The sequence below is a fragment of the Manis javanica genome, chromosome 11, assembly GCF_040802235.1.
Source record: "Manis javanica isolate MJ-LG chromosome 11, MJ_LKY, whole genome shotgun sequence".
NCBI lineage: Eukaryota > Metazoa > Chordata > Mammalia > Pholidota > Manidae > Manis > Manis javanica.
Window position 1 is genome coordinate 100,998,071 of NC_133166.1, and position 18,454 is coordinate 101,016,524.

Sequence of the window (18,454 nt, forward strand, 5' to 3'; positions counted from 1 at the left end):
AGTTTACAAAATTTTTTCATGGATATCGATAAATAAATTCATAATTCATCTCTTTGTGATCTTCCTTGTGGTTACATCATTTTGAAGCTGCCTGTTAACTTATATCTCCTGGCAAGGCTTTACTGACCTGTGCATACCTCTTTTTCTCTAGTCCCAAGGATGAAAAAAATAAATACTTTCATAGTTTCCTATCAACTTCAGAGGTAATACAAAGGATGAAATTTAGTTATTGCTTAAGGACAGGCTTCTTCTCTTTTCATGCAAAATTGAAGAGAAAGCACTATTTTAGAGCCTCCATTTGGACTACTGCTCATGGTCAAGATGGAGTAACAGGGACAGGATTCACCTTCTAGCCTGAAACAATTTAAAAAGGATAAAAAGAATAAAGGGAAAAATTAACAAAATGATGCCTTTAGACCTTAAGTGTCAAGCAATACAGGACAGTGATCCTTGATGGTTGGGAAACAAATGAGGAAAGCTCATGGATGGCCACAGCTGGAGGGTTTTCAGGCTTCAGCACAGACAGAGGAGGGACAAGGGGCAGCTGCTGCTTTTCCTGAATGTTCTTAAGGCATTAAGGACACAGAGATGGGAGTCCAGGGAGGCCAAAGCGGTCATCATTCTCAAAGCACAGTGATGGAAAGGAAAGAGCTGATCAGAGAGAGAGAGCATTGGAGATATTCAAAGGATCCCCCTCAAGTTTCAGTTGAATACTGATCAGTTCTGCATATAAAAAAAATATAGCCATGGCAGGTAAAGAGCCACCCAAAAGGAGCAGAGAGAACAATATCTGGAGCACACACAGGGCTGAGGACAGTTCATGTTCCTACCAGGCAGCATGCAAAGCCCCATGTCATGGGGAATTGGTAGAGTAATCAGAAGAGTAGAGGTCTTCAATGGTCCCTCCAAAGTTAAAAAGCAAACCTTAAGAATATCAAACAGTTTCCACATAACTGAACTGTATCTTAGAGCAAAACCCAAGGAGATTTCCAATGAATACAAATATATCCAGACAAGAAGATCAAATTCAAAATGTCTGGTATCTAACTTAAAAACTACTACATATACAAAGAGTCAGGGAAAATATAATATAATGAAGAGAAAACTCAATCAATAGAAACAGACCCCAAAATGACACAGGTGATAGAATTAGAAATATATATATATATATATATTTTTTGAAATGGTTATCATAAATTTCCCTTAAGCCAAAGCCTAATTCAGAGCAAGCCCCCAATTCTCTTCCATTCTAGGAAAGCTGAAAGAGATGACAAAGCTTCAGAAGGAAAGTTTGAGCTAACTAGTTTCGTTCATGAGCCTTAAGGAAAGAAGCCATCTGCATAACATAAAAGCTCAAGGTGAGGCAGTAAATGCTGATGTAGAAGGTACAGCAAGCCACCCAGAAATCTAGCTAAGATCATTAGTAAAGGAGGCTACACTAAACAACAGATTTTCAATGCAGATGAAACAGCCTTCTATTGGAAGAAGATGCTCCCTAGGACTTAAATAGCAATAGAGAAGTCAGTGCCAGGCTTCATAGTTTCAAGAGACTGGCTGACTCTCTTCTTGTGGGTATTTGGTGCCTGTATATTCCCGGCCAAAGCTCTGGCAGGACTGACCTCCTGAGAATATATTTTCTCAGTTAGACTAAGAGGCCCAGCTCTATCTAATCTCATGAGTGACTAAACAAATATAAAATAGCTGGTTGTGTTAGTGTTTGGCTCACAGACTTTTCTTCAACCAGACAACCCAAAATCTGGAATGGAGAAGCAAGAGCCATAAAAACTCAATTTAGGCCATAATTCACAGTGTTCTTGATTCCAGCGTTACCAGTTATAAAGCTGATACCATTATTTTCATGTTTGACATCCAAGTTGGTTTTTCAATTAATACTGAATTTAAAGGGACACAGAAGTATTATGGGCATCACTTTCAGCCCTCTCAGTCATCAGGATGATCTTTAAAATAACTCTGTACTAATATGCAAAGATTCCAGTAAACTAACTCTATAAGTATTTAGAACATACTTTTTGAGAGATCAATTATATTCGGTAAGGTACAGAACTCTAGCCCATGCTCAACATTTTCAGCAGCAAAAGAAACACACACACACACAAAGCAAAGTTCACTTACTCTCACATCCTTTGGAAGTTGTCCATGTCAAATTTTTCTGACAAGTCACAGTCAGAGGCTCATCCACAGTAGGTCTATAGCCAGGCTTGCACTGATACTTCAACACAGTTCCAATTTCAAATACTTCCTGATTTCTTAGGTTGCAGGCCCTTCTCTCCCAGGAAGCAAAGGGAATTTGGGGTAAGTCAATACAACTATCTGATCATAAGAAAAAAACATAAGGGTAAAAGAAAACTGTTATTGAGATTGGCAGAGTGACCCAAGAGCCTGCCACCACAGCAAGGATATCATATATGCATTCAGCAAGAAACCAGATGGTAAAGGCTGAGGATTGTAGGATCAGACCCAGCAGCACCATCCCCCAATGAACTAGTGCCAAGCACTAAATGCCATGGCACCAGAGAGGTTGCAGTTGAGGAGCATGCCATGGGGCAGAAAGAAGTTTCTAAGTATTGGGCCAACTGTACAGGACCTTAATTCTCCCTCCACTTCACTGCACTTCAGTATGGTCTAACTCCAGGGGAAGCATTAGGATCGTTGAGAATATACAGAAAAAAATTGCTCCTAGATAAACCAAACGTTCAATTGTCTCTTTGCCTAATGGGGAATTACAATAGGAAGCATTGCCCTAGACGTTATGACTGTCACCAGAAACTTCATGATTTGGCCTTAAACCAAGCCCCATTTAATTTTATAGCTGAGCCTTCAGTCTTGCATTTTTTTCTACTCGACTTGCTGCCAAGGGTCCATGTGAATTAAAGAGGGGGTATGTGTCTATCAAGTTGTGTATTTGTTGAATCTCATCATACATGTTTGGATGCCACCTAAGTTCTTGTCATGGAAGAAGGTAAACCACAATGTAACGGTGACTTCCACCCATGAATAACATGAACTTGTGCTAGTTACTTCATCCCCCTGTTTCCTCATCATTAAAATAGGATTAAAAATAATAACAATCTCTTAAAATTGTTATATTAAATGAGTTAAATGAATATTGTAAATATTAAATGAATGAATTCATGTTATGGACTTAAAACAGTGCTTGCTATATGGAAAACAATAAACGTTAACAGGAAGTATAGTTAATGTTATGGTTGTTATGTATGTATTTACAACTTCAAGATCTCAAGGGCAACATTAGCCCATAGAGCACCCCAAATTTTAGAAAGATGTCCAAAAGGAATTTTACTTCTACCTTTCAAAAATTTCTCATCATATGCTTATTTTCTTATGATAAGACACGTTAGTATTGTCTACTGGAAATTTTTGTAAGGAATGAATAAATCTGCAGTATCTACGCTGTCACTGGTGCCAAAACTATATGATATACATATATATTTAATGAAATCCTTTGAATAACACTGAAATTACTAGTAAGAATCTTTCTTCTAAAAAGAGAAAACTAGAGATAATGTGTTAATTTCATTTAAGATGATTATTGGAATGAAAGTGGGCTTGTGCTTGTAAGCACCGTACACCCACCCATGCTTCTGGAACAACTTCTGGTACCAAACACGGAAGCTCTTTCCATCCATACTCACTGAGTTCACAAATGGGGGGAGAAGGATGCCAGTTGTTATCAGCTTCACAGCGGATCAAACTGCTGCCATTCATGACATAACCTTTCTTGCAGTTAAACACAATGGAGTCTTTGTAAGAATAGAGAGGCCCAAATCCAGAGACGAAGATTCCATTTGGAACCAGTGGCTGATGACAGACAATGTCTACAGAAGTATAAGGATATCGAAGTTGTACAAGAAAAATGGCAAGACAGATATGACTGCTATAGTTGGTAATGTTCTGAGGATGACCTGATACAAGTATACATCAAGGAGCTACAAAGAAAATATTTTATAGCTTATATATAAATATAGCCTACTTTCAGTTCCTCAGAGTTTCATTAAAATGATGTCCTGTCAGGTTAGTCATTGTGGATAAATTTCTACAACTTTATCATTAAAAATATCAGCCAAATAGATGGAGCAGACAGAGGTGGAGGCAGGTGTGGGTGACATGGGTGAAGGGGGCAAAAGGCACAAAGCTCCATTCTAAAATAAGTCATAACAGTGTCATGGACAGCATGGTGACAAGAGTTAGTGCTGCAGTCGCCATGGCTGCAGCAGGTGCCTACAGAGGAACTTTGGTCCCGCTTCAGATTGCTGCCCACTCTGCAGCCCGAGGTAGCTCCCTGCAATGCAACATGTCTACTCCCCTGGTTAAAATGTTTTGCGGTCTCCTTTGTTCTGAGTTCCTGAGGGTGGCACACAAAGCCCTTCCTAACCTGGCCCTGTTGACCAGCCAGGCGCAGGCCCCGCCTCATCCGCCTCTTTCAGTCTAGACTCCGGGCATGTTGAACTCCTCACTATTTAACTCTCCTGCTGAAGCACTGGCTCAGCCCTGCACTGAGTCAAAAGAGGAAGTGGTACTGGTTGTTTAAGGGGCTTTACTTGTAGTAAAGAAAGATGTTTCAGACCAGGAAAATGAGTTATTTCTAATTATTATTATCATTGACATAACATCCTTTCTGGCTTCCTTATAGAAGTCAGAGCGAGTACTTTCTTTGGTGGCCTTTTACTATTGACCTGCTGCTATTGGTATGGTTTTATTTGCCATATAGGTATGGTATGTGCTCCAGGAAAAACAGTTCCTTTATTCCAGGGAGAAACAAGGGACTAGGTCTGAGCAAAAGGCTGTAATTAAAAGTGGCAGGTGTGGCTTCCGGATCCAAGAGCTTAGGAGCCTGGCCTTCCTTTAACTTGCTCTCTGCCTCCGATGAAATGACTGTGGAAGTTTTGAAGTGGAGTTGTCAGAATTTTCAAACATTCAGATAATCATTTAAATGGCAGCTGCCCTAGAGGGTTTCCCAGGCTAGCAGTACACAAAGAAGCCAAGAAAAAAAATTTTTTCACTGCAGAAAAGCCTTGGGATTTTGGTGTTTACTTCAGCATAGCCTATGCTATCCTGACTGGTATAACATGTCATAAGATGCATTGAACACATGAATGATTTCATCATTGCCTTGATGAATTTGCCCTGAATCCTTCCATTTCTCCCAATAAATACACCTGCCTTATTTCTTTAATCAAAAGAGAAAAATTTGAAGAACCCAACAATTCAATCTGACTTACTTTCACAGGTAGGAGGGCTTGGGCTCCACACACCTATGGTCTTATTCTCCACTGTGCAAGAAATGGAGGCTTGGCCTAACAGGGAGAAGTCGGGGTTGCAGCTGTAGGTGACAGAAGAGCCATATGCGTAGAAGTCTTCATCTCCACCGCTGTGCCTCCCATTGCGGATGGCTGGAGGAGGCTCGCACTTGGCAACTGGGATGGTGAGTGAAGAGGAAAAAATAATCAAGTAAGGCATCCTTACAAGTCTAACATGCATGATGCAAATTCTCACGGAGAGTCCAAGAACCACCAAAGAGGCACGGGAGTTTCCTTACCTGACATGGTCTAGGTTTACAGTCAAGTCAGAAGAGCTCTACTTACTCACACATTGTGGGAAATCATCACTCCAGTCAACTCCTTTATCTTGGATCTCACAGTGACTGGTGGTTGGGCCAATTAAGATATATCTAAAGAGGATAGGTCAGAGATTTTAGTGGAGCTCATCATACTCTAAACATGAATTGCCAATGAGGTTTGGGCAAATGGAATTCAATATTTTTAAATGAAAACGTAGTGCTGTCTCGATTTACTGCTCACCATGTGGGCCGACCTGGTGTCACATTTCATCGTATCAATGACGAGGACTTATTTGTTCACATTTTGTTCATTTGGTTCATTTTTATCTTTTATTCACTCATTCATTTAAACCACATTATCAAGATTTCCTTCAGTATCAGATAGCACACATCCATAGCCAATAAAGTAAATGACAGGTTCTGCACCCCAAATCTTAGGACTCCACTTGCATCAAATGCTCTTTCCCTAGCAAGCCACAAATCAACCAGTAAACACGTACTTGAATTTGTTATATGCTTTCCTTTGAATAAATGATCCAGACAAATCACGGATAAGAAAACCACTTTGACTTCTAATTTGAATCTTCCTGTGGTGCTAGAGTTTGGCTTATTCTCATAAACCATTAATTCCAGATTATCATCTCATTAGTCTTGATTCTGACAAGTTCCAGTCTTTCTTCCAGGACTTCTTATATTAAAAATAAATAATCACATACCAATTTACCCTGAATATCAATGAAAAGTTCCTGAGTAAATATCACACAGAATTTAAAAGAAAAATATACCATGAGCAAATATGCTTCTTGCAAGAATGAAAAGAACCTTCAAAATTAGGGAATAAACTAATGTAAAATATACTTTTATGATTTGAATGTATGCATCCTCTCAAAATTCATATGTTGAAGCCCAACCCCCAGGATTTGGCTGCATTTGGAGTAAGGAAGTAATTAAGGTTAAATGAGGGACTAAGGGTGGTGTCCTGATTCAATAGGATTAGAATCCTTGTAAGGTGAGACACCAGAAAGTGCACTCTCTGTCTCTGCCTCTCTGTCCCTCCCTCCCTCCCCATATGGATGCCCAGAGGAAAGGACATGTAAGGACATAGTGAGAAGACAGCCATTAGCAAGCCAGAAAGAGGGCTGACTTCAGAAACTAAGTCCTGCCAGACCTTGATCAGGGATTTCCAGCCTTAAGAAGTGGGAGAAATACATTTCTATTGTTTAAACCAGCCAGCCAGTGGTGTTTTGTTATAATAGCCTGAGCAAACTAATACATACATGATTTTAATAAATCTAAGGAGAAAAACATACCTTGGTAGACATTAAAATGGCATTTGGAAAAACATCAACGATTATTTTTGGCAAAAATGATTGATATAACAGGAAGCAGAGGAGATGGAGCTCCACCAAATTTAGGAGAGAAATACTAGAGTCATTTGTGCTAAAGTCAAGAACAAGAAAGCAATGTCCATGATTAGTGTTTTACTTGAGGTAAAATAGCTAGCATATTATATAAGAACAGGGAATTGGAAATATAAAAATTAGAAAGGAAAAAGTAATAGTATTTCATTATTTTCTTATTATATAATTGTATGCCAGAAAATCCCAACAGAATCCAGGTGAAATGCTGTTATAAATAATAAGGGAATTCAGGACATTTCCTGAAATGTGAAATGAATATGTGGAAATCAGTAATTTCCGTATATATAGATAAAACTGTTAGAGGTCGTCGTGGAATAAAAGACACCACTTGAATATCAAAAACAAAATAAAATACCAAAGAATAAACACAGTACAAAAAAGAAAACTCTAGATCAATACCTCTCATAAACTTATCCACAAAAACCCTCAACAAAATATTAGAAAATCGACCCAACAATACCTAAAAAGAATCATACGCCACGTCCAAGTGAAATTTATTTGAGGTAAACTGGTTTAACATTTTAAAATTAATCAATAGAGTGCATACTACCAACAGGTTAAAAAGAAAACTTTTGTGATCATATATACAGTGATGCATAAAAAGCACTTGGAAATATCCAAAACCCTTCACGGTAAAACCTCTCAGGAAACTAGGAATAAAAGATCGCTTCCTCAGCTTCATAAAGAGCATCTCTACAAACAACCCGGAGTTAACACACGCGGTGGCGAAAGGCTCAAGCTTTTCCTCCAAGACTGGGAGCAACGCAAGGACGCCCATGCTCACACTGTCATTCAACATAGTATTAGAAGTTCTAGCTAGCACAGTAAGGAAAGAAAAAGAAATAAAAGACACGAATACGAGAAAGGAAGGGAAAAAACTGCCTCTATTTGCAGATGATGTTATCATGTAAGTAGAAAATAGCAAGGGACCTAAAAAATGCAGTACAAAACAAAAACCCTCTTAGAACTAGTGAAGCAGGTTCAGTAAGACAATATGCATCAGGGTGTTGTTTGTAACAACACAAGACTGGAAACACATGCAGGTCTATCAGTAGGGACTCTATAGCTTAGTTACATGAACTATGATAAGCTATGATGCATACATTGGAAAACTATACAGCCATAAACAGACATATACAGGATGAGGAAACTATACATGAATATCAAAGACCTCCAATATATATTTGTCTTTGTTTGGGTTGCTATAATGGAATACCATAAACTCAGTGGCTTAACCAACAGAAATTCATTTCTCACGGTTCTGGAGAGTGGGAAGTTGGAGATCAGGGGGTCAGCAGGGTCAGGCTCCAGTGCAAGGCCTCTTCTTGGTGTACAAATGGTGGTCTTACTATGTCCTCACATGGCAGAGAAAGAAAGGAAGGAAGCTGTCTCTCTTGTGTCTCTTCCCGTAATGGCACCAATCCCATCAGGAGGCTCCACTCTTGTGGACCTAATTACTTCCCAAAGGCTCTACCTCCAAATATCTCATCACACTGGGAATTAGGGTTCAACACATGAATTTGGAGATGATGCAAATATTCAATCCATAGCAATATTGCTTAGTGAAAAATATAACAGCAAGGTTCAAAACAATATATGCAGTCAGCTACCCTCTGTGTAGTAAAGGAGACAAGATATTAATAAAAATATGAGTACTCACTTGTATTGACCTACGTAAACACTAAAAAGTTAACTCAGAAACTAACCAGTCACTTCCTGTAAAGGGCAGAGAGGAATGAAATGCAGTGGAAGTAAGAATCCTTTTTACATCATTTTTATTCTTGAAACATTTGAAGGCATTGCTATTTATATAAGTTAATTGAAAAGAAAAAGATTGCTTCTGGGCTGCCTTATTCTTACCCCTCTGAGCAGCTGAATTCTATAACTGAACCAAAGAGAAAATCTGTCTTAACTTCCACTTTCCCATTGGGTAAGTCTCCTGGATTTCTGCATCGTTTCTCTAGGAAGAAAATTAAAATGATGACTAGGGTTACAATTACTAACGAAATACAACATTAGAAAAAAAAAAGTCTGATTGATTGGCTGTAACTCCTGCTGCAAGATAAACCCAGAGATATTTTTTCATTGCTTTTTTCTGATCCTGTCTTATTAATTTTTATTTTGAGGAAAAATAGATGTTAATATTTAACCCATTTCTCTGATACATTTTAAGAAGAGGGGGAAATGTACTTAGATTCATTTGCTCAGTTAGATCACTGTGATATGTAGACTAGTTATCCACACAAATGGATATTCTTGAAAATATATGCCCTGGGTCACAGGGAAACAGAAGAAGATGGAAATAGATTGCAAACCCTGACTGTTGGAAAAAATATCTCAGTATGTATTCCCACTGACTTCTTCCAAATAGTATATAGGTCATGATAATTCTGAAGACTAATCAAAGATTTTCACTTGAATTAAAGAATTCACTAAGTTCCTTAGAGAACTTACCCTAATAAAATAAAAATGCAGGTGAGAAAAATAAATGTTGATACTTACTGATACAAAAGACACTATAGTCCCATGAACCTTTAGCATTACAAGTAACACGACTTGAACCAATTCTACTATAGCCGGGATGGCAAGTGTATTTCAGAATAGTTCCAGTTTTGAAGTCCATCTTATGCAACTTGTTTACTGGAGAAGCAAACAGTAAATCAGGTGGAGGACCACAGTCACCTGGACATGAAATGACAAAAAGCATCAGGTAATAGCTTGGGACACAGCATCTCAATATTTCAGTAGAAGAGTTCTTAGAACAGGGACCATACTGTCCTCTTTCATCATAACTCCTGTTACGACGTTGTTCAATGAACACAGTGAGTAATCAGTACTACGCGTTTGTTGACAATGATAATGAAAAAAGGCAGAGAATTTTCATCCATTCTTTCCTGTATATGTTATGATTTATTAGGAAATGGATAAACAGAGCAGAATTTCATCATTTTATCAGGTTCCCCACATCCGCTTATTCAAAATAGTGACATCTATACCATGCCACATAATTCTACCTGCTTGCCTGAGTGGAAACATGTCTTTTATTAATAAGAGATTTATGTCAGAGTGCCTCAGGAGTCAGGGATGAGAAGAAGGCATCTCATTCATGTCCTCTCAGAGTTTTTGGATTTTGAATAGATTGCCTATTAACAAATAAAAATGTTTCTCAAAAAGCATCACAATGTGGAGATGCAATAAACCCTTGAAAAATAAAATCCTAATTCTTCTTCCCTGGAAAGAATTAACTAAAGGACTAAGTTAGATGCCAGGAGCCCAGCAAAATCACCCACTTCTGCTCAACATTCCAAATAACCACACAAGCAGTGAAAGCTCCTCACGGTCAAGTTGGCAGATAATATGTATTTTATTCCAATTCCTAATTTGCTTTAAGGTTAGATTGTTAGGAGAGCTCCTAGAGAGGAAGTTCTAAAAGGGAATATTTATAATAATCAGCTTTTTTTATGTGGGTTTATAGCAAATTTCTCTCAATTTTGGGTGGTCAAATACACCCTACAATGTTAAAGATGATTATCTATTAGACATCTCTTAAAATAGGGTGTGCCAACGACCTCATCTGTATGGTGACAATCTGACCTTGTCTCTCCGTTACTCACCAAGAACAGTAGCCAAGAGAGTAGCAACCAAAGTCATCCGAAACAGAGTCGGATCAGAGACTCTCCCCGGCCAAGGAAAGGACCAGGCTGCCATATTCTCTTTCCTTTCGAGGGACCCATGTGGAACTTTTGGGAGTTGCATGATCTGATGTTGTTTCAATATTTCTCTGTTGAAAGAACTCAATTTAATAGTTACTGAATTCTCACTTGTCATAAACCACTAGGACAAATCACTTGAAACCATGCCTTCAAGGAGATTACAACTGAGTATATGAGAAAAGACATTAAGCATAAATAGTGACCATGAAGGGCATCTTATATTATCCACCTCGGGAGCATATTCAGGAGGCCAGTTAATTCCAGGCAGAGAGACAGGGGGAGGGTTTATGAAGGTGCCCGCATCTGAGCTCATCGATGTTGCTGTGAAAGTTTGGAATGTGGAATACAGGACATTTTATGCCAAAAGCAAAATCTGAGAAAAGAGAGAGAGGGTAAAGGTTATTTCTGGGCAACAGACCTTTCTACTTCAGTTGGTTTGGAAGGTAAGCAATGCATGATAAGGAGAAGATAGTGAAAGACAGAGAGGCGGATTAGAACTGGGTTTGAGTTTTCAGTGAGAAGATAAGGATTTTGGACCTAGGAAATGGAGAGCCACTGATTCTTTTTTTTTTTTTTTGAGTGATGCCTACTGTGCTTGTGGAAGCTCACTGCAGCAAATGGGGGCAAGATAGATTGAAAGAGACAGAGAGGAGACAGGGAGATCGATTATGAAGATTATTGCAATCAGCCAGGTGAGCCACAGAGATGATCAGAACGAGAACATGGCAGAGGGGTTCGGGAAGGCGGAACAAGTAAAAGCAAGGGAAATGATGAGACAGAAGACAGGAGGCATCTCTATTTCTCTCTCTCTCTCTATCATTTATCAAATTCCTTATGGTAACTGTCAACAAGAGAAATGATCCTTGGGGTCAATTCTGGTCATTCACCACTCAGGGACTTCTCTAAAGTGGATCCCTGTAAAGCCATTTTTTACCCCCTAACTAGAGGAAAAACCCTCATATGTCCTGTTTATTTAATAGTACTTCCATCTAAAGTGATAGCTGAAATTAACTTTAGTGAAATACAGATTTTCATCTTTCACTCTAAAACCTGACTTAGCTTGAGATGGTCTTATATTAACATTCATCCCTAAATACGAACATACCTTGGAGATATTGTGGGTTCAGTTCCAAACCATCACAGTAAAGGCGAATATCACAATAAAGCAAGTTGAACAAATTTTTTAAATTCCTAGTGCATATAAAAGTTATATTTATTCTGTAGTCTATTAAGTGTATAGTAACATTATGTCTAAAAAAACAATGTATATGCCTTAATTTAAAAATACTTTACTGCTAAAAAAATGCTAACCATCATTTGAGCTTTCAGTGAGTCCTATTCTTTTTGCTGGCAGGGGGTCTTGCCTTGATGTGCACGGCTGCTGACCCATCAGGGTGGGCGTTCTGAAGGCAGGGGTGGCTGTGGCAATTTCTTAAATAAGACAACAATGAAGTTTGCCCCATCAACTGCCGCTTTCATGAACAATTTCTCTGTAGCATGTGGTGTTGTTTGATAGCATCTCACCCACAGCACAATTTCTTTCAAAATTGGAGTCAATCCTATCAAACCCTGTTGCTGCTTTATCGACTAAGTTTGTGTAATATTCTAAATTCTCTGTTGTCATTTCAACAATCTTCATGGCATCTTTACCAGGAGTAGATAGATTCTATCTTAAGAAATCACTTTCCTTGCTCATCCATGAGAAGCAACTACTCATCCATTCAACTTCTACCATGCGATCGTAGCAACTCACTCATATCTTCAGGCTCCACTTCTAACTTTAGTTTTCTTACTGTTTCCACCACAAATGTAGTGACTTCCTCCACTGAATTCTTGAACTTCTCCAAATCATCAATGAGAGTTGGAATCAACTTTTCCAAATTTCTGTTCATGTTGCTATTTTGACCTCTTCCCATGAATCACAAATGTTCTTAATGGCATCTAGAACGGTGAATCCTTTCCAGAAGGTTTTCAACTGGCTTTGCCCAGATCCATCAGAGGAATCACTGTCTATGGCAGCTATAGCTTTATAAAATGCATTTCTTAAGTAATAAGATTAGAAAGTTGAAATGACTCCTTGATCCATGGGATGCAGAATGGATGTTGGGTTAGCGAACATGAAAACATTCGTCTCTTTGTGTGTCTCCACCAGAACTCTTGGGTGACCATGAGCAGTAATATTTCAAGAGGAATCTTTTTTTCTGAGCAGGAGGTGTCAATAGTGGGCTTGAAATATTCAGTAAACTATGTTGAAAATAAGTGTGCTGTCATCCAAGCTTTGCTGTTCCATTTATAAAGTACAGGCAGAGCAGATTTTAGCATACTTCTTAAGGGCCCTAAGATTTTCAGAAAAGTAAATGAACATTGGCTTCAACTTAGTCACCAGATGCATTAGCCCCGAGTGAGAGAGTCAGCCTGTCCTTTGAAGCTTTGAAGACAAAGTTTTGACTTCTCTTATTTATGATAATCCTAGATGACATCTTCTTCCAATAGGAGGCTGTTTAATCTACATTGAACATGTGCTGTTTAGGGTAGCCACCTTCATTAGTGATCTTAGCTAGAAATTCTGGAAAAAGATCTCGCTGTACTTCTGTGTCAGCATTTGCTACCTCACCTGACACTTTTATGTTATATAAGGAAGTGGCTTCTTTCCTTAAACCTCATGACCCAACCTCTGCTAGCTTCAAACTTTTCTTCTGCAGTTTGCTCACGTTTCTCAGCCTCCCTAGAATTGAAGAGGGTTAGGGCCTTGCTCGGGATGAGGCTTTGGCTTAGGGGAATGTTGTAGCTGGTGTGATCTTCTATCCAGAACACTGAACATTTCTTATCAGCAATAGGGCTCTTTCACTTTCTTATTATTCATGTGTCCCCTACAGGAACGCTTTTAATTTCCTTTGAGAACTTTCCTTTTGCATGCACATCTTGGCTGACTGGCACAAGAAGCCTCACTTTCATCCTATCTTGGCTTTCAACATGCCTCCCTCACTAAGCATAATCATTTCCAGCTTTTGATTTAAAGTGAGAGACATTCGCTCTTCCTTTCACTTGAACACTTAGGGAACATTGTAGGTTATAAATGGCCTAATTTCAATATTGTTGTATCTCAGGAACTAGGGATTCCCAAGGAGAGGAAGAAAGCTGGGGAACGGCTGGTCAGTGGAGCAGTCAGAACACAACATTTACCCAGGAAGTTTGCCATCTTACATGGAGGTGGTTCCTGGGCTCCAAAAAATCGCTATAGTGACACCAAAGACTACTGATCACAGATCACCCTACAAATACAATGATAATGAAAAAGTTTGAAATAGTGTGAGAACTACCAAAATGTGACAGAGAGACATGAAGTGAACAAATACTGTTTGAAAAATGGTGCCAATAAACTTGCTGGACACGGGGTTGCCATGAACCTTCAATTCGTTTAAAAAAAAGGGGTGCAATAAAGCGGGGTGCAACCAAATGAGGTCTTCCCATATACTAATGCCAACGGGTGCCCACCTAAGCTAAGGCAGTCTTCTCACTCTTCCTGCCACAGCTGCCCCTGCCCGCCTTGCCCCAGGGCAGCTGATGGCGCCCCTCACACTCCCCGCAGCAGCTGAACTCTTGCACTGAGTAAACACTCATGTCAGATTCTTCACCTCCTGAGGTCTGACCAGGCCGCTCCTCCTGCCCCATCTCCTCCTACCTGCAGACGAACATATTCCCCATCCAAAGTGCCCTATTCAAGTTTTCAATTCTCCAAAACAAATCTCACTTGTCACAATAGCCAATTTGTCTATAACAATTTATGTTGGATTTATAATGACTGAGTCAGCCTGGTCTAAAAATGTGAAGACACAGAAATCCAAGGCTCTCAGGCCTTCACACGGCCCCGCTTCTCCACCACAGGGTGACCGCCTGTGCCAGTTTGCTTGGGATTGGGGGGTTTCCCGGGGCACAGGACTTCCAGTACTAAAATTGGGACAGTCCCTGTCAAACCGGGGTGATTGGCCACATAATGTCAGGGTCCCCGTTCTGTGCTCCCTGGACTCTCTCTTTCCCTAACCACCTCCCTCTAAGCCAGGGGTAGCTGTGGCCAGGACACGTTGCACGTAATGAAAACCAGACGACTCAGAGCTCACAGAAATTTTCAAAAGTATGAAAATCTTCCAAAGAAAGAAAAATCATAAGTTGTCAATAAGTAGTAATTTAGTAGCTGTATTAAAGTTGTCATTTAGTGAAATTGGCAAGAATCTTAAAATGCTAAAATGGTGGCAACAGAGTAATGGACTTCAAACATTAAAAAGATGTTTTCTGAATTTAAAGTCAATAGTATCCGGTGACAAAATACGTTTTAAAGAAAAAAAGTTTCATGTGCATGTTTGTGGTTAGTGTGTGTCCGAAGGTCAAATTTGACTTGTATTAAAGATAGGCACACCTCTATTTTAATAAGAAACTGACACTGATTTTGCTCTCGGCTCCAAGATTCCCCTTCCCCATGTTTAACCTGAGTCATTGCATCGTCAACCAGTTGGTGCAGGGCACTAGGACAAGACCATGAGAAGGTTGGGAAAGAGACTGAGAATCGGTTCTCCTCTCTGCATAGGTCACTGCTGAGTGAGGGCGTCAGGGCAGATGACAGCGGTTGACTCTGTGGTGAGGAAATTATTTCACTCCCTGTACGTCGACCTCACAGAGCCACAGACAGCATTGCTCTGCACAGAGGCGGACAGCAAGCAGCCAGGCAAGGGTTGCAGGGTCAGATCCAGGCCACCTGGCTTTGAATCCTGGTTCCACCACGTGGGAACTGTGCCCCTGGCTGTGATACTCAATCCCTCCAAGCCCCAAATTCCCCTTTTATAAATACGAACCATGACTGCACATGTATCTCAGAATTGTTGAGAGAATTAGATAAGAATATTCTGTGTAAAGGGTTTGGCATGGTGCCTGAAACACGGTAAACATTTTTTAGAGCTGTTATCAATTGTTAACTCTAGGGAAGAAGGTAATAGAACTGGAATTAGCATGTGACTCTGCTAGAAGCTGAACCCCTAGAAATCAAAACATCGTTGTAATAATGATGCAAAATTATGATGGGTGGCTGTTTCATCAGTGGGCTTTAATTAAGCCCCAGTGCAGACGAAAACCCCCTGGACTTGGGCCAGAAGCCTTTGGGTGGGTCTTCACAGTGGCCCTTGGTAAGTGACACTGAGTGCCACACCCAGAACAGAGACTGGCGCCTACAGGACCTGTCCTAGGGGGTCCTTCTTCCTCACCCTTACCTGTCTTCCTGGGAGGAACACATCTACTCCCATGACTTTGCCCACCACCCATGAATCACTCACAAACTGCAGGGCCCAATTATCTCCCACAGGTGCAAAATCTTACATGTTCTGTACACTTAGTTATTAATAAAAAGTCATATTGTGCCCTATTCCTTCCCACATGTATTTTATGAAAGTTTTACTGAGATATAATTCACATACCATAAAATTCATCCACTTACTGTATACAATTCAGGAGCTGTCTGTATATTTACAGAGTTGCATAACCATGCCCACTCTCTAATATTAGAATATTTTTCACTCCAGAAAGAAACCCTGTACTTGTTAGCCATCACTCTCCACTTCTCCCAGGCCCTGGAAACCACTTGTTTACTATTTTCTCTATCAGTTTGCCTATTCTGGACATTTCATATAGACTGAATCCTACAGTATGTGGTCTTTTGTGACTGGTTTCTTTTCCTTAGCATAATGTTTACAAGGTTCACCGATACCATAGCATGTAGCGGTACTTCATTCCTTTTTATGACCGAATAATATTCTGTAGTATGGGTATTCCACATTTTTTAATCCATTCTTCAGCTGATGGGCATTTTGTGGCTCCCACTTTTGAGCTATTATGAATAACGCTGTTATGAATGCTCAAGTGCTGTTTTTGTATGGACATGTTTTCATTTTTTCTTGGGTATATACTGATGAGAGGAATGGCTGGATAATACGATAACTCTGTATTTAACATTTTGATGAACTGCCAAACCATTTTCCAAGATGACGGCGTCATTTAACAGTTACATTCCCACCAGCAATGTGTGAGGGGTTTCAGTTTCTCAACATCCTCCCCCAGCGCTTATAATTGTCTGTCATTTTAAAGTTAGCCATCTTAGCGTGTAGGAAGTGGTACCTCATTGGGGGTTTGACTTAAATTTATGTAATGAAATGACTAATGATGTGGAACATCTTTTTATGTGCTTCTTAGCCATATGTAATCTTCTTTAGAGAAATGTCTGTTCAAATGATTTGCTCATTTTTAATTGGGTTATCTTTCTATTGTTGAGTTGTAAAAGTTCTTTATATATTCAGGATACAAATCGTTTGTCATTCTGTGTCATTCCATGTCATGCTGTCATTTTATTCATTCTTGATAGTGTCCTTTGAAGCATGAAAATTTTTAATTTTGATGAAGTCCAATTTCTCTCTTTATTTTGTTACTTGTATCTCTAAGAAACCATTGACTATGCCAAGGTCATGAAGGTTGACTCCTACGTTTTGTTCTAAGTGTTCTATAGTTTCAGCTCTTAAATTTAAGCTTAAGATCCATTTTGAGTTAATTTGTTATGCTTCTGCTTATTCTAGCTACTTTACTTTTCACTCTCCTCTTATTATAGGTTTAGGTCAGAGTAACAGTCAGCCAAAGAGAAGAAAGGTTGAGCAATTGAATTGACAGCAAAATAGTATGATGCCTTGTTCATCCAAGGGGAAGAGAATTTCAGGAAAGAAGAGACAATGCCAATTATGGAAAGTGAAAGAGAGAAAAGAAGTGAGGAGGACTATGGCTTCTTGCTTGAAAGACTGACTAGAGGGTTACAGGATTCCCTATCATCACCCCTAAAGCGTGTGCTCTCAAAGACTGATGGCAGATGGCCAAGTCTCCAAAGAGAAACATAACAATGTTGCTAATTGTTGACTCTTTAAACCAGGTCTCCTGTGTCCTAGTTCCTCACTGAACTACCCCCAACTCCAGGAAACCTGGTTTACCCCCTGCGCCTACTCCTGGATGTCAGAGGCGGGCAGAAGAACCAACCAACACACTTATATTTCAGAATCAGTAACTGTAACACCTAATACTTCTCAACTTCACCATTTATTTCATTGGTAGGCATTATTATTTCCCCATCTATAAGTTAACAGTTTGGCTTCAAAATTTACTAAGTACTTTACAAGCCACACAACCTATTTTCTTTCTACTACAAAATACAGTACTCCTGAAAGATTTCTGATTAATAGACATGGGGGTATATCTCTCTGCCTTATCCTCTGAAGCCTACACTCCTCAAAACATCCGTTTTTGACCCCATGGTAATTTGGGAAGTTAGTAAATCACTGACCTGCGGGATCTGAGTGAGTAGAAGACTCTGTAGTATTGCCCAGAGTTGTTTCTCTCGGAATGAAGTACCTTTGATCTCGGATATTCTTACTCCCTCTCTAGGTCAGAATTTATCCTAACATCCTTGGCTTTCAAGCAAACGCTCAACTGAAACCCCTCTGAGTTCCAGGACTGTGGTTGGTGGCTGGCTGGTCAGGTGGGAAGGAGCGGGAATGGATAAGAAATAGCAGTGAATTGCCCCTGCAAATTATTAACTGCAGGAGAAAGCAGCACTTGTGTATTTAATTTCCTCCTTCCCCTTAGCTAGTCCTTGAATTTGATAGCATGTCATAAAATTTATTTTCTCCTTTGCCTACCGT

At 39.6% G+C, this 18,454-nt stretch overlaps 1 protein-coding gene across 1 annotated transcript in view; it reads right to left on the bottom strand.

Moving 5' to 3' along the window:
- Positions 1 to 18,246, bottom strand: part of LOC108386643 (zona pellucida sperm-binding protein 3 receptor-like) — a 35,545-nt gene extending 17,299 nt beyond the window's left edge. Inside the window, exons 1-8 of the mRNA XM_037015354.2 lie at positions 18,097 to 18,246; positions 10,635 to 10,801; positions 9,523 to 9,702; positions 8,881 to 8,980; positions 5,625 to 5,710; positions 5,262 to 5,456; positions 3,675 to 3,857; positions 2,134 to 2,331 (exon numbers count right to left, since the gene is read on the bottom strand). Coding sequence (XP_036871249.1) covers positions 2,134 to 2,331; positions 3,675 to 3,857; positions 5,262 to 5,456; positions 5,625 to 5,710; positions 8,881 to 8,980; positions 9,523 to 9,702; positions 10,635 to 10,776 — 1,084 coding nt within the window. The 5' untranslated portion in view covers positions 10,777 to 10,801; positions 18,097 to 18,246. The remainder of the gene's footprint in view (positions 1 to 2,133; positions 2,332 to 3,674; positions 3,858 to 5,261; positions 5,457 to 5,624; positions 5,711 to 8,880; positions 8,981 to 9,522; positions 9,703 to 10,634; positions 10,802 to 18,096) is intronic.
- Positions 18,247 to 18,454: the final 208 nt, after the last annotated feature.